At 39.4% G+C, this 23789-nt stretch overlaps 1 protein-coding gene across 1 annotated transcript; it reads right to left on the bottom strand.

The window, feature by feature from the left end:
• Positions 1 to 1259: 1259 nt before the first annotated feature.
• Positions 1260 to 23596, bottom strand: LOC306764632 (A disintegrin and metalloproteinase with thrombospondin motifs 12-like; the record flags this gene model as incomplete). Its single annotated transcript, XM_079251819.1, has 24 exons — positions 1260 to 2880; positions 3280 to 3433; positions 3508 to 3654; positions 3919 to 4095; positions 4269 to 4421; positions 6211 to 7299; positions 7458 to 7668; positions 9564 to 9690; positions 9780 to 9921; positions 10166 to 10410; positions 11321 to 11441; positions 11609 to 11742; positions 12185 to 12354; positions 12501 to 12646; positions 12788 to 12880; positions 12973 to 13117; positions 14929 to 15072; positions 15318 to 15467; positions 15683 to 15807; positions 16826 to 16909; positions 17011 to 17219; positions 17350 to 17527; positions 23012 to 23376; positions 23485 to 23596. The coding sequence occupies 24 exons, from the start codon at positions 23594 to 23596 to the stop codon at positions 2771 to 2773; spliced, it is 4731 nt and encodes a 1576-aa protein (XP_079107945.1). The 3' UTR covers positions 1260 to 2770.
• Positions 23597 to 23789: the final 193 nt, after the last annotated feature.

Raw genomic sequence — 23789 nt, forward strand, 5'->3', positions numbered from 1 at the left:
GTTGCATTTAAAATTCTGTGCATGTAAACAAAAAACGTAGGTGTATTTAAGCTGAAGTGTAGACCTTTTCATTAATACTTTGTTTTCATTACAAATTTGCTTATATAATTTAGTTTGTGTATTTAACAATAAAAGCTTTGGATGCAAGCCGTAAAGAGAGATCTGGAAAATCTACAACTAATGAACTAAACATTTGACAGAGGAATCCAAAAACCACAATTGTTTGGCTTTGGAACAGCAAACTTGTGTTGGCCAAGCTGTTAAGCGTAATTTTATGACCATTTTGTTTTTATTAGCTTACAACCAGTCATCACACACATCACTGGCTGTTTTGATAAATTGCAAAAAGCAGATAGAGAAGTATCACTTTCTACTTAATACACATACAAAATGTTTCATTGATCCCAGAGGAAAATTCATGTGAAGTAGTTTGTTGGTTTTTTTTTAATTTGATTTAAAAGAAAAAAAGTTTTTTATTAATTTTTTTAGGTTTTAAAAAAAGAAATTAATAAGAAATTAAAAATTAAAACTTTTATTTATTTATTTATTTTTTTTAATTAAATCTTATATGTGTATATGTAGATAGATAGATAGATAGATAGATAGATAGATAGATAGATAGATAGATAGATAGATAGATAGATAGATCGTGTGTGTGTGTGTGTGTGTGTGTGTCTTCAAACATCTCAAATTTACTACCAAATACGTATTTTCATTATGTTTCTCCGACTTTGAGCTTAACATATTGTGTAGTTCTACTATCAAAACAACACAATGACATAACAGAATAAGAAATGCAGGTAGGTAATACAATCGTATTGCGTTTGCTTTGTCATGATAACACACAGACACATCGTGCACTAACACATGCTGTTTTAGGGCATTGACCCAGTATTGTGTTACTCCTTCCATTACTGCTGACTAACTCTTGGTTTCTGGCTTGGATGACAGTCGAAGGTTGGTGTGGCGCAGAGCAGCAAGTTATCTGGCACAAAGGAGCCCAAGAAATCTGGGCAAGCTGAACACGATCCCTGAAACAGAGCTGCTGATTCGGGTGTTACACGTCCACCAGCATGAGACACTCTCGGGCGTCTCTGACCTTGCCAACACAACAGATCACGAAGCTCAAGGTGAACATTGGTTCCATGATGATGGATCTTAAAAACACTGGATGAATTCAAATCTATCAAAATAACATCAATCAAAATGACAAATTAAAATATTTTATGAAAAAAAAAACTTTATTTCGTATCCCATTTACAAAAGAAGTCTTGTTTAAACATTGTCATCATCACATTGATTAAAGAAGACATGCGGAGAACAAATCAGCCAAGATGATGTACCCTGTGAGTAACAATGAGTCTGTCCCATGTCTTAATTCGTGTCTCCTTGGTTTATACACCTGTGACCTAGATATTCATGTAGACAAAGCATTTTCAAAGATTATTATTTATGAAAATACACTTCAACAAGAGACACAAAGAAAGAGGAAGCTTGGTGGAGGAGCTATAAGTAGGAATGCATATACATGTACTTTTAAGTCTTTGCTACATCCATGATGTCAAATGCAAGGAAGTCCCATTAATCCCTCATTGTAAATTTAAATGAAAGAAAACATCTATGTAGTCAAAAACACCACCAAGCCGAATAAACACAACTGTCATACAATGCAGTTGTGTCGCACCTTATGTTTAATGATGGCTCAGAAGCAATGATAGCTCATTTGGTTATGTATTTGCTAATTGGATTCCTCTTTCATTGTGTCTCCTCTACCATAATAGAAGGAACTATAACATAAAAAAGAAGAGTCAAGGATGAACAGACTGGAAAATGGGATTATGGGGAGTAGAATAAATCATGCCTTTACAACATAACGGACAAAATGGTCATCTTTAAGGGGACTTTAGAGAGGGATGACCTGCAACACCTCTTCTTTTGTTGATAAATCTCAAACCAGAGAAAAAGCACCAAGGATTCGACCACAGAACAGTGCAAATTCTGCAGCTGATTTCACTATTACTAACAACAGCAGTTTAAAAAAAAAGGAGGGACATGTACCAAGAATAACATAAACACGCAGTGCCAGTTCTAAAAAAGAAAGAAAATATATTTTTAAAAAAAGACAAAAATCAAGTGAGGGGAAATCTGTATTTACATTCTGTTTTACCCGTTAAAAAAAAGAAGAAGAACATTTTTGTGACTGGTAAAATGACAAATAAACTGTGGATCATCAGCACCTTGATTATAACAGCACCTTTAGCTCAGAAGTTCATAACTGAGACAATAATAACCAGTTTACCTCTAGACACAGGCTCAGATAAACCAGTAGTTGTGAGTTATAGTGAAATTATCATTCCTGATTTTTTTCTATTCTAATTTGAACATTTTCAGCTTTTTTTTTTGTTTTGTTTTACATGAAAACATTTTGAAATATCCTTTTTTTAAATTAAAGTAATTAAAGTGTGAACATCTTTAATCTCAGGTTGTTTTTTAAAAAAACTATCCCTCTCTCTCTCTCTTTCTCTCTAGCACCAGTGTTCGTAGTATTCTGGCCTGTTTTTTTGCTCACTTGAAAAAAATAAACAAAACCAAACCAAACAAACCTTTAAATAGAAAAAATTAGCAAGACCTAAATAAGCAATGTTGAACGATCAATCTCAGTTGTGCTTATTGTTTATAAGCTTTTGGTTTTCTCAGTCTGTTTATGGCTTTAAACCAGAATTTCATGAGGATAATGTAAGTTATTTAGTCAGAATGTGTCCACTCTTGCTTATGACCCACAGGTGACACAACACTGTCTTTGGACCGACCTGAAAGAGCAGCGACCCAGCAGCTTCAGCTTGTCACAGAAGCGAGAGGACATGGTGTTTTTCTTGCAAACTGAAAAAGAGTATGAGGAAACTTTAAGTCACAATCAATGATAAACTAAAACAATACTATGTGGGCTGAAACCATCTGGCCCTGATGCCTTAGCTGTTAAATATTTGCAAATCGGATGAACGCTCGGATGAACGCTGCAATTTTCATTGTACTTTACTGGAATATGTTCCGAAGAGATACCAAACAATAATGGACTCATACACTGACAATGCAAAACTAATGTGAAGCCAAACAACTAGCTGAAAATAATACAAAATTGTAGGTATTGAAATTGCAAATTCAGAGTTAAGCAAGGTGACTTTAACCAGAACATTTTTAAATGCTTGTTGATGCCGAAGCCAAATCTACATTTGAAATACTCTCCCAAGCCAGACAAATCCAAAAATTCTTGGTTCAGACCTGAGTTTGACTTGCATTCCTGCATATTGCACTTCCTGAGTGTTTCAGGTTTGGAAACCGTCTCACAGAGGCTTGCTGACATTGCAGCTGAATCCTGCTCACTCACACAGGTGACTGCACGCTGTTGCAGACCCCCACCACAGCTCACGGAGCACTGCAAATAACCAGAAATTTAGCAAAACTGCAAAAAATAAACATTTAGAGGCTCCTTGAATTTACAGGACTGACCTCGTCCCAGCCACCAGTCTTCCAGCGAGTACATGGAGGTAAAGTGCACAGCTCCGTGCTGTTAGGCCTTAAAGTGGTGCTGCAGCGATTGGCCTCAGGACAGTACACCAGCCGCTCCCTGATGCCTTCACCACAGCCACCAGAGCACTAAGGAGAAAGTACACACATATTCTGATTTAGGGAAAAGAAACCACTAATACATTTTATTGTAAATATATTTAATGGAAGCAGCAACAGCTGTAATTGTGGTCTCAGGAGAAAAGTTTAATAATAAACTGTATTATGTAGTATTGTATGTTTTTATTGCGTTGCTTAGTGTGTCCTTTGTATTTATTTTCACATGAGAGCTGCTATCTTTATTTTGTGTTGCAGTGATAATAAAGTGGATTGACTGATGTGTGATGCTCCTACCAGTCCCCATGGTGATACGCTCCAGCTCACACACGGCTTGTGGGGACAAACCAAGGTACTGAGAGGTCTGCTGGACACAGCTTGACAGTGGAAAGGTCTGAGGGGACGCTTACTCTGAGAATCAACACACTGGACATCACGGTGCCTCCTTCGAGCTGCTGCACAATTATCTGGACACTGTAAAGATTGTAATAAATGCAATAGATAATACTGTTGATAAGTGGGAGGTGTAGCTAAGGTGAGTAGATGTCTTTGTTTGGTAAAGTAAAAGGCAATACAGGATATTATTGGTTGTATTTAACAAGTGATCAGTTGCATTCAGTGTCTTGTGGAAATCTAAAGTTACTGACCTTGCTCCAGCTGCCAGTTTGCCAGGAGGCACATGGCTGAAGGAGGCATGTCCGTGCAGGCACAGGTCTCTTCAAGCTGGCACAGTCGTCGTTATTCTGCGAACTGCACATGACTGTTCTCCATACAGCTCCTATCCCACATGTTGTTGAACACTGAAGAAATATAAGAATTTCCTGATTTAGATTGAGCTTCGGTTTCTGAACACCTCAGAAAGTCATGAAATTTACACAATAATACTGCACCATAATGTCAATGTTTTAAGACTTGCGATGATTAAATTGTGTTATTTTGTCTGAAATAAAGAAATATCAATCATAATAGAAAAAAACATTTGGATTCTTGCTGGCTTTAGTTGTCTTAAAAGAAAGTCTATAGCCTTTAAACCACACCCCCTTAAATACTGCAACCATAGGCTGCATATAAAAAATGGCCTGTTGATTTGTAGACCAGTTTTATTCCCAACTCGTCAAATACCAATACGTGGTTGAGAGCTGTTGGTGTCAATTTTCACCACATTAAAAAATACTGTATATTATCCATTATCCTCCTATGGAGATAAGAGGTGCACAGGCACTGATAATAAATTACTTAAACATAATTCTACAAATAAGACAGTAAAGAATGTGAAGAAATCAGAGAGGAAAACGGGGACAGACATTTGGCTCTGAAGCAAGTTCAAGTTTGGCAATAATATTTTCTACTTCCTTTTTATCTTCCTTTTATCTATGACTGTAGATTTGGCACCAGGTGTCTTGACTCTGTGCGGTGTACAATGAAATTTCAAAACTATTGAGGGATTCTAGGGAGAAATTTGCTGGCCAGTGTCAGAAAGCTTGGTCTCAGTCGCAGGTCATGGGTCTTGCAACAGGACAATGAGCCAAAACATATGGCTAAAAACACCCAAGAATGGCTAAAAAAGGAAAACCTTGCACGATTCTAAAGTGGCCTTCTATGAGTTCTGACCTAAATCCTATTAAGCATCGTTGCAAGGAGCTGAAACATGCCATCTGAAAAAGACCCCTTCAAACCTGAGACAACTGGAGTAGTTTCCTCATGAAGAGTGGGCCAAAATACCTACTGAGAGGTGCTGAGGTCTCGTTGACAGTGACAGGAAACGTTTGAGTGTAGTGATTGCCTAAAAAGGTTGTGAAACTAAATATTAATTTAAGGGTGCCATCATTTTTGTCCATGCCTTTTTTACGAGTTTTTTTAAAAATATATACATAATTCTGTTGAAACATGGTTGAAAATAGGGGTGGGAAAATTCAATTGAAAAATCCCAAAAATTGGGATTTTTTTTGCTTCACAATTTTAAAATAGATTCTTTTTTTTTTTTTCTTTTTTTTAAATAAATAAAAAGAATCCATTGTGAAATTTATGTCAGTGTTTCAGCAGAATGATGATCTGGCTACTGTGTGGTTTTTTTTCCAAAAACCAGCAATATGGAAGAATCGTGAGAATCGCAATTTAAATCGAATCAGCACCCAAAAAAATCAGAATCAAATCGAAACGGGACGAAAGCATATTGTCACAGCCCTAGTTGAAAAGCAACGTGAGACTTTCATTGGTTAAATTTCATAGAATTTTTTTCATTATTATTACTTTTGTCAGATTCAAGTTATTTCTGTCACCATTGTGAGTTTTTTGCCTTTATTGATCGAAGGGTGTCAACAATTTTGTCCTGTTGTGTATGAGTATGAACACACAGATGGAATCAGCTTCTACTGGCCATTTAGGTAAAAAGCAGTTTCTTTGGTGATTACTGACTTCATTCATTTGCTCAGGAGTTCTCTGGATTGCAAATCTTAAAACCTAATGGTATACTTTGGAAAATGATCAAAATAATATATAAATAATAATGATAATAGTAATAATAATAATAAAAGAACCACCTCACTTGTATAATACTTTAAAACAAAACAAAAAAAAATCTTTGCTCACCTCACTCCAGTTTCCTACAACCCAGAATGTGTCCTTGCTGAGATTCTCACTGGCCATCAGGTTGCTCTGGTCACTGGTGGAGATGTTTTTGGGACTTCTTGGTTGCTGGTTTCGGCTCTTGGGGCGACTGCCTTTGGACTTGGAAGAAGGCTTTTTACCATGAGAAGTGGAGCTGTTTATCCTGGGTGTCACAGGAGATTTCTTTGTCGTGATAACTTTTACTGTGTTTTGAGGTGATGCTGTTGTGGTAAAACGTTTTCCAGCAGATGTAGGAAGAATCTGGGTTTTGTTAGAGACTGGCTGCTCTCTGTACCTGGGAGTGGTCACAGGAACCCATTGAGTCGAACGGTTAAATTGGTTGATATGTGGAGTAGTGTGGGGGTTGGTTAAGTGGTGAGTTGTCTTTGCCCATGCCTTAGTGCTGGTTAGAGGGGTGGGGTAGGAGATTGTGGAGTTAAGTATGGTTGAGTCCCTCGTTTGCAGCATTTGTGTGGTTGTTAAAAGTACACTTTCACGTGAAGTAAAAACATCCAAGTCAATGATCCGCTCTTCACCTTTTGTCCTGTCCTCAACAACATAATCATATCCTGGAGTATACATGACCTCATTTGGAGTACTTCCTTCTTCATCCTCCCTGTCTTCTACGTTTTCCTTATCTAGAAGAATTCTTTTCTTGTCTTTTTTTGTAGATTTAGTGGTGGTGACTTTCCTTCTTTTATCTTCCTTTTTCTTTACCACAACACTGAACTCATAATCATCCACATCTATAATTTCGGGGATTGTGGTTTCTGGGGTAGTAGGGATAAAAGTAGTTGTAGTTCCCTTGGTGGTTGATGTAGGTGTAACTGTAGTGCTCATCGGAGCCCATGTGGGTGAACCAGTCCACTTAGTAGGATGTGTCTTTGGTGGATATAGACGACGGTATGCAGGTGGAACCCCAGGACGTCTGCGAAGATTTGAGTTGGGGCAGTTCTGCAAGGCACACAGTGATCTGGACCTGGGTTTGGTTGAGGGATCACAGATCTTTTGAGGCAACAGCGCACATGTTACACTGCGTGAGCGAACGCCTCCTCCGCACGTTACAGGGCACTGGACACAAAAAAATAAATAAAAGAAGAACATAAGCTATATCAATCCATAATATAAAAGGATGGAATCAAGATAGGGGAAATAGAAACTAAGAAAGTCAGATTTTTGTAATTCAGGTCAGAAAGACTCAAAAATAGCATTTTAAGAAAAAGGAATACCTCTTCCCAGTCGCCAACAGCCCACTCCTTTCCACATGGTACATCTCTGTTGCACGGCACTACAGGTTTCGGTTTAAGGAGATGCTTGCATTCCACAGGGTGGAGCACTCTTTCTTCTCCTGAAACGGTGCGGACACAGAGAACCGTTCGCTTTCTCAAACCATCTGATCCACAGGTGGCTGTACATTGTTGCCAACCACCAACCCACCACCTGAGAGAGAGAGAGAGAGGAAGACAGGAAAGCGAGGTGAAGAAGCATACCGCCAGCAATTAGGTGAATCTTTTTGAAACACTGAGCAAAGATAGGTATCATTTTACAGATTTTATACTGGAGTTAATACCTCACCTTCAGTTCCGTTACAACACCAAAACAACAGTGTAGCTTTGAATAACCTGCTTGCATCGAAGGATTTTGTTATAGAACACAACAGTCTCAGCAATAGTGTGAATGGTTGTTTGTCTCTCTGTGTTGGCCCTGTGATGGACTGGCGCCCTGTCCAGGGTGTACCCTGCTCCTCGCCCAGTAATTGCTGGAATAAGCTCCAGCTTATCGTAACCCTTAATTGGACCAAGTGGTTGGATGGATGGATGGATGGATGGATGGATGGATGGATGGATGGATGGATGGATGGATGGATGGATGGATTGATGGATGGATGGATGGATGGATGGATGGCTGGATGGATGGACGGATGGATCAACAATACTTGTGATATTAAAGATAGGCAATACCAACACCAATAATTCTGTGTCATAAGTAGGTCATGTGGATCTTCTGATTACCAGTTCATTGGTTTGCCTTTTCAGTCTTTATATGGTATAATTGTTCCTTTTGTACTTATAAATTTATTTTGCACACCTCACCTGACTTTTGTTTGAGAGTTGTTTTGCCAAAAAGAAAACAAGCAAAGCTGATCATGAATTTGGCATGTTGTGTAGTGAAATTTGATCTTGTGATCAGATGTGATCTGTCCTCCATATTTAAGATGCATATGTTTTTCTAGTAATTGCTTATTTAATTTTCAAGAACAAGTACAGTTGCTAAATATTAATATTGCCAGGAGATTATAGAGTAACAACTATGAAATGGTGAATTACAAGAGCTGTGATGGCTTGTTTTGACACAATACAGTACAAACAGTGATGCTAGCTCTAATTAATTCAAGCACAGATCAACAAAAAAGGTTTAGGAATGACAAAAACAACAGTGTTTAAAGTAAATTTGTTTTAGCTTCTAAAACATTTGGTCCATAACTGGAGCACTTTGTGAACAGATGTGCCACATTTTGTCAAAATTGTGCCAAAATTGCCATTTTGTCATAAAACCTCTATACATTTTTCTGCTTCACTTTATCAGGGTTGGCTTTTGCAGAGATACTGTGCACATTTTACTATGACTTGATACAGTAGGAGCTATATCAGTCCAAAATATATTGTTTGTTTTAGATGAACCTAAAACTTCTTTTCATCCTCAGTGGTTATGTGCCCTTGTAGCTGAAACCATATCATAATGCATAAGCTCAATTATGAATAACCAGACTCCAATCCAGAGAGATGATGCACACACAAAAATATAGTTTTTTCACCATCTTTGTTTACTTACATGTAAGCATATGCAGCATATCAAAAGCTTTGGGCCTCATCTATCTGCCATGCGGTCATGTCATTCATAATTTAGCCTGTGCTTTATAATATATAACGTCATCTTTATTTTTGTCACCAGTAGCATATTTACTGATGTTTACACATCTTAACAAATCCCACAAGAATTCCCTTAAACATAGCTCAAAATATTTAAATAAACCTTGTGGTTGTTTTACTTATTTCAGTATACTTATGTGATTTTGAAGCAGAGGATTCAGAGGGTCCTCAAAAAGTTCCAATTAAACATAGGGTGACAAAGCCAGTATAGAATAAGGACACATTAATAAGGACTCTGCGATAAAATGAAAAAATGTGGAGGTAATGAAATACTTAGTACTCTCCAAACAGATGTGTACAGTATCCGGTTAGAGTTACTGTACGTTGTCATTCCTTTAAAGGTCATAATAGTAACAGTGAAAGAAAAACTGTTAAATGTTCTTGTTTTTTTTTTAGATTACACACCTAGCGGGGCATTCCATGTTTTTGCACTTGCGGTGTCTCTCCTCTGGACGGTTCTCTTGGTTACACATAGATTCATCCACTACTCCCACATCAGCCTCAAAGCAGCGCACAGGCTGGTGCTGCTCGCCTAAAAGAAAGGATGAAATGATCAATCAAATCCAAATATCAAATTGTCCCCCTACAGTTGCATTTGTGAAGATAGAACAAAACTCAAACCTAAGCCGCATGTGGTGCTGCAGTGTGTCCAGGCACCATGTCTCCAGGTGTAAATCGGCTCAGTGATGTCATTTTCTGACTGTTTGGTCTTCTTGACAGTGTACTCGTACTTTATACCCGGATTCTTCTCTTGATACAGCAGCTAAAATGCATTATTTACTTTTTTATTTTTTATTTTTTTTAACAGTTTGATTTCATACATTCTTTGCAAATCTCTGTGGAGAGTTTAGCTGATTGGTTGGAACTTGTCCAATCAAGTCTCAAAACAATCAGTAAAATACTTACATTCAGATAAATTCAACTCATCTCTGAGAACTACAGTTTTTATTTCTAAACAGCTTTGAAAAATACTGCTCACACACAGTAACATAGATTTAGTGGTCTACCTGGAGTATGACGGGCTGTTTGGTTGGTCCAGGAGCAGTGAGGTTCTCCATGTTCCCACTGCGCTCATAGTAGAACGTTGTCCCCCCGGCCTCATACTCTCCATTCCACTGGATGATGAAGTTGCCGTTGAGGAAGTACTCGTCTGACCCCACGCTCCTCAGAGCCAGGAAGTTACCTGCCTCTTCCACTTCCTTTACCACAATATCTCGCGCCCCCTCAGGTATCACACCCACATCCACGTACCCTGGGAGAGACGGAGGGGAGTCAGAGTCACACCAAGGTAATGGATGGCCCACCATGATTGCTGCCGCGCTCACATCCAGACTACCAGACAGCTTCTCTCTGATGTTTAATAGAGGGTGGGCTCAGTCTGTGGGGGTGGCTGGCATGTTTGTGTGTGTGTGTGTGACTGTATGTGTGCTTTTTCGGCGTGGGGGGCACTGCCCTGTCTCTGGTTTTTATTGTGTGGGGATACGAGGGGGTTAGTTGTATGGGGGAGGACGAAAGCAGCAATGAGTGGGTCTTTAGAGTTTAATGATGTTTGTGGGAAGGTGTGCGTGTGTGCGTGTGTGTGTGTGTTTCTGTTTGTGAAAGGAGGGGGAGGTTTGCCCTTGGTCTAAGCCTTTTGAAGTCTTACACATCTGGGCTGGTTATCTGGAAAGGATGCAATGCAAGGCAAACACACACGCAGGAACGGAGAGAAGGGGAGAAAGGAGGGAAGAGGGGAGTTTTTATTGTTTTAGGGCCTTTTTCACTGTGAATCTGTCTTCACGGTATGTTGATTTAGCGGCTGAGTTATACTTTTCCAAGTGCAGTAATATCAGCCAAAGATGTGTATCTTTAATTGAACACGAGCATGTAGACACACATGTGTGCACACACTTGATACATACAGCAGGACAAACAGCTGCACCTTGTGGACAAACTGGCTGCCATGACAACGAAGAAACAATGGAGTAACGTGAACTGTCCTGAAATGACTTTCTGCCTGTAGACATGAATTTGAATTTAGTGGGGTTTTTTCACACTCCTGTGTTGGACACATCAAAGCCTTTCCTCCTTAAGAGTTCGTCTGTTTTGTGTTAGCATAATTTTATAATTGTATAAATTCTCGTGTTTGGATCATTTAATTTGGATAATAGTGTTATACTCACCAAAGCCCTCTTCTTCATCAAACAGCTTATAAACCGTCTCACAGCTTGTGCCGTCGCCCAAACAGACTCCACAACGGTCCTCCATTGCGTTTGAGTCAATGCCATAGTCACAACCTACCTCCTACGAACAAAACACATAAAAATACAGCAAAACACACATTACAGCACAATGCAAGTTTCCATGGAGAATCTTCTCCCTGCGCCTTTGCTTAGTGGGACTTCTCTATGTCATCCTACTCCACTATAACCCCCCCCAGTTTCTACTTGTCTCTTACCCAGCCACACTACCTTGCACACTCCGTTAACACAGATGTTTCTGGACATGTTGTTCATGAAGCACGGTGTCCCGTCGGTCACAGTGTCAAACATCTTCTCAGAAAAATACTCACCAACTGGTCGACAGTGCAGTTCACAGGGACTCACTGAGGTTGATTGGGAGATGGTGGAAGAGAAAAATGTTATTCTCAATTAAATGCAGAGTATGAATAAGTGAGACACACTTTATATCAAACTGAATTCCTCAAAATTGACACAATCATACTTTTCTTTGATGCAGTTAACAAACAAAATCATCAGATGATGCTATTAGAATTATATATACTTTTCATGAATAGTTGCTAATTATAATAATTGTTTTTTGAAAACAAAAACTGACTCAAACATGCAGCATAACCCAGTTTAGACAGTTGATTAGACAGTTTCCAGCAGTACTGAAAGCGTTTGAGGCTAAATGCTGCCCTCTGTTGATTACCACAGACAACTGCATCCTTTGATTATTTATTCTATGTGAAATTAAAGGGTAAAATACCAAGAATGTGTTTAAGTTTCATGCTTTATTGTATATTTGAGGACTTAAACACTTACTTGGGTTAGCAACAGGAATCCACTGGTAGAGTTCATTGTGGTAAGGCACTGTGTCAAACTCACTGCACAGCATCTCTCTAAAGGTTGGGTTGCCACTCTGGCAAGGTTTTGTATTACAGGTCCGATACTTTTTCCTTTCCCCAGTGCAATATTTGCCCCCAAACCTTGGTCTGTGGAGGAAAATCCCATATTTTGAGTATAACATGGGACTGGTATTATTTATTTCAATAATTATATCATGTATATGAAATACAAGGGCACTTCATTCAATAGTGCTATAATGTGGAATGAGGTATTTTCTAATGTCTGGACTTACTTCGGATTACTACATTCCCTTTCTGCTGTCTGAACTCCAGTACCACAGGTTCTTGAGCAATAAGACCAGGTGCTCCACGGTCCCCAGCCTCCATTCACTGTCTCTGGGAGTTTACCTACAATTACACACTCTCCAGAGATACACCACTGGAGAAGAAAGAACAGCAAAGAGAAGACTCAACATGACATATCCATACTGCATTGTTGGTGCCAGCCACCACCATTATATCCATCCCTTGATCAGGAAAGTGAAACCCTGACAAGACAAAGCAGCTGGCATTTGTTCACCTTCTCTGGCCCACAGCGAGTACCATCAATAGGTGAGTCGAGTTTGGAGCGACAGGACCCGTTGACCGAACACCAAAGAATCTGGCAAACGTTCTGAGAGGAACACATTAGCCAGAAACAATGAGAGAGGGCTGGCTTCTGCAGCAGCTTTGACATTCCCTTTTCAGACTACACACAATACTCACATCAACCTCAGGGCAAAATGTGGCATTTGGACCATACTGGAGCTGGCACTGGTGATGTGTGGTGTAGCGGACGCCGAGACGAGCCAGTGGGGTCTGTAGGTCTCTCTTAGAGGGTCGGTCATCGAGACAGAAACCCCAACCACGGCTAAGACAGATGAAATGAGGCGTGAAACTAAATGAGACTGTTGGAGGAAGATGAATCAGAAACAGGGTCAAATGATTTGCTGGCAGCAAAAAGTGAAAGAAATGAGAAAATCTGTCTGAACCAAACTGTGGTGGGGAAAGATTGGAGAAACCACATCTGAACATCTCGCAACATCCATGCCAACATGACCATGGACATACAGTTTAGTGCTCGGTCAAGTCTCAAAGTCAAAAACAACTCATTCACCAATCTTTATGCAACATCTGGATACACTGAGATATAGAAGCCTCATTCGATATTTAGCCATAGAAGAAAATAGAAAAAAAATAGGATGATAAGAGAAAAAGGTGGATAAAATTAATATTAAGAATAAAAGACTTCATTTAAAACAATTAAGATAAATTATGATTAGAAGTTAGAATAAAAAAGAGTGAATCACCATGAACAATGAATAGTAAATAAAAAAACAAACACTTTATCTTGTCTAAAAATGGATCTAGCTATTGAGTTATATAGAATTATATAATGAAAAGTATCATTACTACAACCAGGAGTCAATTTCATTGCAGAGTGATGAACAACATTCTGTTATTCTATGGCTGCAGCTGAAGCACAAGCACAACGTTGTCACCTCGATGGAAAACTAATACAAAAGAAGCATCAAAATGCATGTTTTTACAGTATCCAACATTTGACTTTAGATAAATATAACCTTAAGCTGGCCACTGATAACAACAGAGTCTTCCTGCCACTTTTTCTGATTCTTCCACTGTAGCATTTTCTTCCACACTATGGGCACGTGTTAAATCAACATAGGTGTAAAATAAGTTCAACGTTACTAAATCTGTCCATCTTTTGTACAGAACTTTACACCCACTGTCTTGGCTGTCTTGACCAATGTACTGTTGATGAAGTCATTTTTAATGTAGTTTTCTTTCTTTAAGGTGGGATTTTTGTGCTTGACTAAATGTTCTGGTCGACATTTACTGTAGAAACAAAAAGTGTGTGTCATGTATAAAAGAGTATCTACATTTAATACAAACTTGGCGATGTATATGTACATATGCAGTAAATTATCATTTTATTTTACTTTTTCTGGCTAAGAATGAAAAGTAAAATGATGATGCAACTGCCCTGTATTTTTGGGATTACAGTTACATTAAGACCGACTACACCATCTGAGAAATATACTTAGAAATCAAGACAACTATTCCCCAAGCAAACCTGTTCCTTTGCAAGTCAGAGTTCAGCAAACATGAGCTCTGACCCCTGACTTTGCAGCAGCTGGGTAAGCTGTTGTTGTCAGAGAGGAATTTTTTAATTTATCATTGACACACTTTTCAACAGAAAATGACAAGTCAAAGCAAACACTTGCAGATATTTGTTTGAGCTTTGATCCCCTCTCATGCTCCCTTTGGCTCCTTCTACATGTCTGTCATTTGCTGGATTTTCTGGCTCTAAATGAACAGAGCCTAAAAAGATTTTGGAATTTCTTCTCCTTGTTTAGCATTCTGGGAAAAAAGGTTGTCATAGTTTGCTACACATCTATGTTTTTATCACTCAGTTTTCTCTGACACACCCTAAAATGATTGTGATTTTGAAATCTTGTTCATCACTCTTGCAAATCCGTATAAAAACATCCAGATAAGATGCATCCGCATTTCATTGTTAAACTTTTTCCATTTTCCCAGCTTTTTTACAATATTGGAAATCAATGGGACCATTTGTCCTTCTCCAGAAAAAATGGCACTAAGACTTTCTGAATCTTGGCTGCACTTCGATTTAAAGAATAATGGTTTTTCAAATCTTACTCGAGGAAGCGTGTGATGTAATCTTTGGAGCAGGAAGACCAAGTGAGAGGCGAGCTGTCATACATCAGCTGTCTGGACATGATGAACGGATGCCTTCCTTCTAGCTCACAGTCATTCCCTTGGCCATCATGATGAATCCCAAAGCTGTATTCAAACACAGATGAACATGTAGATGTTTTTAATACTGCCTGTAAAAAAAGACAACTGTGTGTCTCATCTATACAAAGTTTGTGGTTTGTTTGTTTTCAGGGGCATTTATTGGGGCTAGAAACATTTATGTAGGCCTAGAGTTGTAATTAATCAGGGAAAATAATGCTTCCTTCTCAGTGTCACCCGTGGAAATGATAATACATAATCCAGGATTTGATAATAATAAAACAGAAACACACCTGTGACCCATTTCATGAGCGACAGTGAAGGCGACAGGTAGTCCTGAATCCTCATTGATGTTGCAGCTGCGGTGGGGTTGACACATTCCAGACAGATGAGACAGACCAAGAGTCTCACAGGGATGGTTCATTCCTGCACAGATGTCTTTCCTTTTTTTTTTGTTTTTTTGTTTTTGAGGGGTGGAAATGGAGACACAAACACACACACACACAAACAAATCATGCCATATTTTCACCATTAGATGAGCTTGCAAAGAGTTTTTTCATATAATTTATGATAAGACATGCAGATGTGTGTGTGTGTGTGTGTGTGTGTGTGTGTGTGTGTGTGTGTGTGTGTGTGTGTGTGTGTGTGTGTGACATGCCTAGTGATCAGCACAGCCAGATCATGGTGAGCCGGGTGTGTGTCACTCTGGGGGTTTAAGTTTTTCTGCCAAGCACAGAAACTGGCCAAAGTTGTGTCTGCATGGTGAACAATCTTCAACTCTTTCTGCAGCAAACAACAGAATCACAGATACATCTTATTTGTAAACAGATATTTATGAATTTAAATCATTCTTAAATAACTCTGCTTCTTTTTTTTATGTTATTTTAACATCTTCAGGTGTTTCAAAAGTTTTCTCATTGATATTATTCATTATGTAATGTTTAATATAAATACTTTTCTATTCACAACCTCAATACTGACAAAAAGCAAGCAGAAAAAAATATAGTAATGGAAGCAGTGTTGAGGACCCAAACGCAGATCAGGAGGCAGCATACAGAGCAGAGATGTTTCATATAAATTAACGTAAAGGAACAACAGGTAAACAGGAAAATTGAAACCAAGTAGTATATGTGTATAAAAAGACAACAATACACAGGTAGAAAGAATTAACTAATTTAAGCCAGGTGAACTAATAAACAGGAAGACAAAGCTAAACCAAATACACAAGAGAGAAAAAACTACAAAATAAAACAGAAATCCAGAACTAAAAACCACACAAAAACCCTACACCATGACAAATATATATGAACGTAACATAGACCCTATGAGTATGTGAATTAGTCTTGCTAAAATATGCCAACAACCTGCTGTTTTTCTTTTTAATCTTTGTTTTATTTCTTAAAAACTTGTTATTAAGACAGCTGGTCCCTTTTTCTCCTTCATGCTTTATGAGACTGATGCCCACAGTCCAATCGAAACTACTAACTTATCCGGATCAACTCTTTTTTATGAGAAACACAGACTGCATGAAACAGTTATATTCCCAGCTGTGTGAGTGATTCATCCACTAGTGGTTGCACTCATTCCTCTCCGTTCTTGCTTAGTTGAGCTGCAATTTGTTCAGCAGTTTGTCTCACTTACCTCTGACAGATTAACAGAGACATTCAGGATTTAACCACATGAAAATGTTCCTACACATGAATGAGCTTCACTCAATCAACATTTCATCTAAGCAATGGAAAAACAAATTTCACAAAAGCAAATTTAAGTCTCCTGAAAAGCTGCTGTAGATGAATGTTACCTCTTCTCCTTGTAGCAGAATGAGGCGCACTAAGATGACGTGGATGGCATTCCCAATGCTGGCATCATGAAAGATCCCAGCTACCTGATAACACAATCATTCATTTAGGTTTTTTTTTTAAGGAAAAATCTGTGCAAATACTTAGAACTGATGATAGCAAATAAAAAAGTGAATTGAGACTGCACCATGTTCATTATGGTAAAGATGTAGGACTCCACGTTATCACTGCCGTGGTATTCGATAAGTTTGGAGTCAGCCACCACCATGGTTTCCACCCACCGCTCTCTGCTGACTGAGCGCCGTGAACGGGATTGACCCCGAGCCTCCCCTCTCTGCTGCTCCCTTTCCCACTCCTCCCTCTCTTTCTCCACCTGGACAGCGTCACTTGGAGCGTCTGAAGCATGAATAATGAGAGAAATCACTCGCAGCATGCTTAACCTTGTTTGACTTCGGTGCAAACATTGAAGTAACATGACACACCTGCAGGGCTATGCCCATTCAGACACACAAACTCTGGGACGCACCTTGAACTCCACAAGGGCTGGGAGCCTGTTTGGACTCTAGGCTGCGTTTTGTTCTGTGAATTTCTGGAGTAGCTCTTGGATATATGATGTGTGGCTCTGGAGTTCCTTGAGGATCTTCGGGCGATTTTGGGACAGGTTCAATAAAATAGCGCCCCTCTGGCAAGGAGAAGTAACCTCTCTGAGCAAAGTTAAAAAAAAAAAAAATATAGAAAAATGAAGCTAATAAATATGCATTGACAGAGTAACCAGAGCAAGTATAGACTTTGATCATAAATTCATTTTAACGCAGACATCCCATTCTGAAAAGCAAGTCAGACTGTAAATAAAGCAGAAAATCCCAGCAAGCTTTGGAGATATAACATGAATAAGGCTGCACCAAAAAGTTTCACAAACTCCCACACAATAAAAGGTGAGAGGGGGAGACGACCTCTTAAAGACTTCTGCAACGACCACTTCACAGTCGTTTCCATCCTGGTGGAATCTATAATTAAGTCAAGAGATGTGAATATGAGGCTTTCACCTTCCCTAAGGCGCATTCTCTGTCTGCAGGAGCAGAAATACAATGACTTCTTAAGTATGCCATGCATGTTCTTACTGGTGTGGGCTATTCACAAGCCGATCGCTGAGGTCTGCAGGTGAACGCACATGTATGCATCCTTTCACACAGAAATACAGCAGAATGAAAACTCAGATTTTCCTTTCAAGCACAGCTTCAAGTAAAAGACTTTCCCACATTTCAGGTAAACACAGTCTTTATGAAACATGCAGGGTCAGAGATGAAAGATGCACGTGTTTAAGGTGTTTGTGTGTGTAGAGATGTGCGTATTTATGGAAAGCTTTTGCATCAAGCTGAGTTTAAACATGCCCAGACTGCTCCAAGATGAGCCCCTCCTTCTGTCCTAAAAACAACAACAAAAAAAATAGAAAGAGTGAGAGAGACATGTAACTCCTCCATGAGCGAGATCGGTGGAAAAGGAAAATCTGCTTCAGCAAAACTCAGGACAGAAAGATATTTTCTTCTTCATGAAAAAAGAAATAAATAATGTTGATGAATAAATGAAATTTTAGAACACGTTGTCGCATTTGACTTTTTTTGGATTTGTCCTGCTTGAGGAGCTGCATGCAGATGTGGAAAAATGAGGCCCGCCAGTGCTTACGCTTTGGCTGGTTTGTTGTTTCAGGGATCCACTCTGCTCTCGTACACTGTTCAGATTTAGGTCATCCTGACAAGTTTTACACATTTTTCTCAGAAGAAGAAGAAGAAGGAAAAAAAAACCATTCAGCTGAACCCTGGTTGGCCATCCAACTGCTGCATTCAGGGAGTTCAGAAAGTACAAATCAGAGCTCCTTCTCAGCTGACTAAATGACTCCACCTGCTGCAACAGCTCTTGTAAAGTAAGTAACCACGTACTGCAACAGACATAGCATTAGATACAGATTGTTTTCTCACCAGAAACCACCATCAGTACAATAATAACACTACAAATGCTAAACAAAAGGCCTATGGTCTGCTCTCTTTTCTTTCAACTTAAATATAAGACTTAGTCAAACAGTGGCCTTCAGCCAAAGCTCCCAGAGCTGTGGTGGACTCATCTCCAAAGCATGCAGGCTGATACGTCTCTGATCAGCGAGGAAAGTTTCCCAGAGGCCTCGCACAGTGAACATTCAGCTGATCTCAGTGCTACTCTATATTTCATCCAAACACTCAATATTTTATCATCTTATGTGTTTTTGTTACTGCAAGTCAAAACATTTGCAATGCACATAAAAAAGTTTCATTTTAAGGTAGATTTGTTGGCGTTATCAAACCTTCCCATCATCTCTTGTATCCATCTCCAAGTGTTGAAACTTCAAGTGAGGCAGGTGGTGGAGTACAGATCAACCAGGAAGGAATGCCAGAGAGAGAGAGAGAGAGGCCCTTTCAAAACTCAGACTTCTGCTCTGCATGATGTCTACGACGTGCATACCAGCTGCAGCCTTACTGAGCAGCACAGCCAGAAAGGCTTAGCTTGTACAGTGTAGTTACGGTGTTACTTACAATCCTTAAATTACCATGTACAGATCCTTTGTGATGTCTCTGCTCAGTGAGCAAAGACCAGCTAGGATTTTGTTTAGCGTTTTTACCAAAAATGGAGATTTACGCTGGCACTCCTGGTCTTTGTTCCAAAATCCTGAAGGCTCTGTGAACTGCAACAGCCTCAAACAAGAAATGAACTTTCACCACCTCTTCTCCTTCTTCCACCTTTTTCCCTGTTCCTTCCTCCTCTCTATTAATCCCCCTCTTCACTGACCTAGAGGAAGCATGTTGTTTGGGTGTGAGGTGCCAAAACCAAGGGAGGTTACCGTAACACAGGTCTGTGTTCTAAATACACAGGCCATGTGGAACTGCTTTATTTCTGTTTCCTGCTTCTGTGGGTTTTGGAGTGTTGGAGAACTGGGCCTGAAATAAAGTCGCCCATGGCCTCAGTAGTGATTAGTGGGACGAAAGGAGAGGCAGGGACCGATGGTGCTGATTTATGATGTAATTAATCACAACTATTTTTAAGCAAACAAACTGGCGTTTGTTTGTAGTCCAAATTTAATTGATTAGAAATGTTTTTTCTGCTCTCCAGTTCTATAAGTTCAAAAGATAATTATACATAAGAGCAAATTTCACCTCAGAGTTCAAAGACATTATTATAATTTTTCATCTGCACAGTGCTGAAAAACATTCATTTAAGAGAGGAAAATGCCTTTATAACAGCTCCGAACGTGTATGTTCTTGTTTTGTGTTGTGCCTTAGGGAACATCAAATGTCACTGAGAGAATTTTAGATGTGCGAGAATTCATGTTTTTCCTGAAACTACAACCAAAACAACAAGAAGAAGAAAAAGTTTAGAACAGCACATTCTCAGCATGGTTTTGTGTGTACACAGGAGAATGAAAGTAAGAAATAACCTTCACACACTGCATGTTAACACATGGTAAAAGTGGTTTGTTTGGGCAAGTGGGACATGATCCCTGCCACCAGAGTGGTGCTGCAGGATGTAAAATGACAGGATGTAGAGGTGTTAGTGTGGTGGCCCAGAGTGGTTTGTGGTTTTAGAGCAATTAAGAAGCATGATGTTGATCTTTGCTTGGATGGAGCCGCAATTAAGTCATTTTCACACCTGCACCATTAGTTGGAGATCATGCATGCTAGAACATAGAACTAGCCAGATTCCTGGTTAGAAATGCAAACTATGTCTGTTTTAGTTCATAAGCAAGTTACTGTTCAGTGTACTTGATGATGGTAAATCCTTTTAATCACATATTCCCCTTTAATTTAATTCCCCCTTTTAATTTGTTGGCAACAATAGCTAAAATAAACATATTAGTTCAACACAAAAAACAGTCATTACAGCTAGAGCAGCAATTTTTCGAGTCTTTATGTGCCCCTACACACAGCTTTAATCAATGTTTTGGGATTTGTATATTTGCATAACAAATAATCATGACCCCAACTATGTAAGTTTGTAACAGTTTACAGGATGACATTTTAAGATTACAAGATCTGGGTTCTCCGTCTGTATCAGGTCATTTCTGCTCATTGGGTGACATTCTACTCTTTCATGCATGTTGTGATGATAGCAGATATTCATTACATGACAAATAGAGCAAATCTTTCCAACCCCATCCACCAGTGTGCTGTACATACAGAGCAAGCATTTGAAAACTGGCTTTACTTATCTGTCCCCATTGCTAGATTCTGGTTGGCATTTTGTGCCTGGTTGCCTTGGAGATACTGCTGTCTCCTGTTGCATTGCTGTCGTAGACCAAGTTCAGGACTAATTCTGCTGATTTCATCTCAGGTTTATGTGCGAAAATAGTTTAAGTAAAATGTTTTTGGGTAGTTAGAGATAATGTCAAAAAGTCAAAACGGTTTTTGGCTCTCACTTACAGTAACAGTAAGACTCAATTCTTTTGAGCTTCCATTATATTTACTGAACAAACCACAAAGCATTTAATGAAATGATTTAACCTTTAGGGAACAAAAAAAACTTTTCTAAAATCTTATTAACTAAAAGCTCAACTGATAAATCAGCAAAACCTTTTATTTCAGCTTTTGGTTTTGTCTTTTTTTTTTCTCCTTTTCACCTAAAGATGAGAAATAAGACAAACTGTAAGCATTGGAGGAAACTCAGTTTGGAAACTCAGAGGATTATCATTTAGAAAAGGAAGACACAACCGTTTAACTACAGCACACATGTGGTTCCATCCTTCCCATCGTTGCAGACATTAATAACTCCTACTTTGTGCTATATAAACAAATAATTATCTGAATTTTTTATTTTAAGCATTCCTCCTCTCTCTCTCTCTCTCTCTCTCTCCTGAGGGTGAATGACCTCTGTGCAGCTGGAAGGATTTCACTCCCACATCTGTTTGAGTGAGTCTTGCTGTTCAGCCGTTTCTGTATGAAAGCTGCTATAAACCTTCTTTCAGAGAACAAAGCAGTGTAATACATCATCACAGCTCCCCATGTAGGTTGGGGATGAGAGGACAAACTGGGGCATTGCTCACGTTATACTCAAGATATAATAAATTTAGATAAGTGGAGTTTAATGTTATGCAATTCATTGTTCCTTTGAGGATTTCTTGAAAGGATGTAAAGTCGGTCAAATATGAATTATACTGAGATGGCTGTCATTTTAGTCTCCTTATTACTCACACGTGTAAGTGCATAATTCAGGAATTGTCAGGATGAGCCAGTGCAACCACAAATGTAACAGAGTGGCAGGAGGCAAGGCTCTGCAGGAGAAAAAATCCCACAGGAGGGGGAAGACTGAAACACTCTTTAAGCTCCACATCTACTTTTTTAAAGAACGAGAACATTTTCCTCTTCCTTATCTCTTTTTTTGGATTTTCCTTTTTTTTAATGGTATGAATTGTGTCATTATATGAACTTAAAGGGTTACTTTGGCAAGTTAAGCAATTAAAAAGCCAAATTCTCAACAATCAGCACATCATAAATTCATGTGGTTTGTGTCTTCACAATGAACATTTTCCATGTATTGGACTACTCCTTCGTATCTCTGCTTTCCAGCTGACTTTTCTCTTTTGTAGTTGAACTCCTCATCTGTCAGAAACACTACAGCATGAATAAAAATGGCAAAGCTTCACTGAACAAAAATCATGGCCCCAATTTATGTCTTTCTGTCTGTCAAATCTTATTTTTTCCTTGCTATAAAAATGTGCCAAAAGCTCTTTGTTAGCATAGAACAAAGAAATACTGAGGGTTCAGTCAGTTAGCGGACTCCGCAAGTAATGACAGCAGTGATGTGAATAAATGAATGAGTGAGGATGAAAGTGAAGAGGAAAACATCTCACAGACAAAGGAGAAAGTAAGGGTCTCGTGGTTGGCCGAGAGGTATAGTGGCAGTCAGTGGGTCTGCTGCACAGTTCTTTTGCAAATAGTGTCAGGAAGTCTTTGAAGAGCCAACTAACAGACCGGCACTGTCAGATGGAGGGGTGTCCTGGCTGCCTAAGCCACATACCAACTTCCTATGAGAACTTTGAAAGACCTTTGAAAGAGATGGAGCCTTCTGAGCACTAAAGTCATGTAACTTCAATCCGATGAGTAGCAATGACATTAAAAATTAAACATGCGTCTCTTTTAAATCAGATAAGGAAAGAAACATCTTACCAGTCCTTTGCAGGTGCTGATGGCAGCCGTTCCTCTTGTGTTGGCAGCTTCCACAGTTCCAATAAGGTGGCAGGAATTCCCCTCAGAGAGGCGATGCTCAGTCCTGTTGGCACTGCCATTCCTCCTCTCCAGAATGTAACCATCTGACACCAGGTGACTGTTTGCTGTAAGGTTGAACATTAAAGTTCGACCCTCGTAGTTGACCTTGTAGTAAACCTGTCCCTCAGGAGACAGGGGTCGCAGATCACGCCTGACTCTCCCACCTTTAAAGTGGTGGGACAGACGTTGGGACATAAACTCTCCATCAGCGCTGGTTTTCACTGGGTGAACAATGGCAACATCTGTCTCTGACTGGGACAAGTCACCTACAGAGCAGAATTTCATTTAGCAAGTATGGACTTTATGCAAACTTCTCACCCCATGCATTCAGCCAATACATAAACATGAACTGAGTTTCCTTGCAGCACACTGACCTTGCGTTACAGAGAAGGAGAGGAGTCTGCCAGAGAGCTCTTCATGGCCGGCTGCCAACATGAAACCAAAGTGCAGCAGAAAAAGAAGCGAGCACTCCTGCAAACATCGCATATTTCATACAATCAGATGTGAAAACCTGGAGAACTGGAGATCCAGTAGCCTTAGAGATGACCTCTTGGAGCCTGTGTCATGACATGAACGAGCTCAGAAAGGGGAACATGACTGGCAGCTTTAAAAAACGAGAGAAAGCTCCGTCTCTCAGCGGAGGACGGAGGAGGGGAGGAGTGTCCTCTGGACCAGCGTC

This window comes from Telmatherina bonti (genome assembly GCF_933228915.1).
Source record: "Telmatherina bonti genome assembly, chromosome: 13".
NCBI classification, from domain to species: Eukaryota; Metazoa; Chordata; class Actinopteri; order Atheriniformes; family Telmatherinidae; genus Telmatherina; species Telmatherina bonti.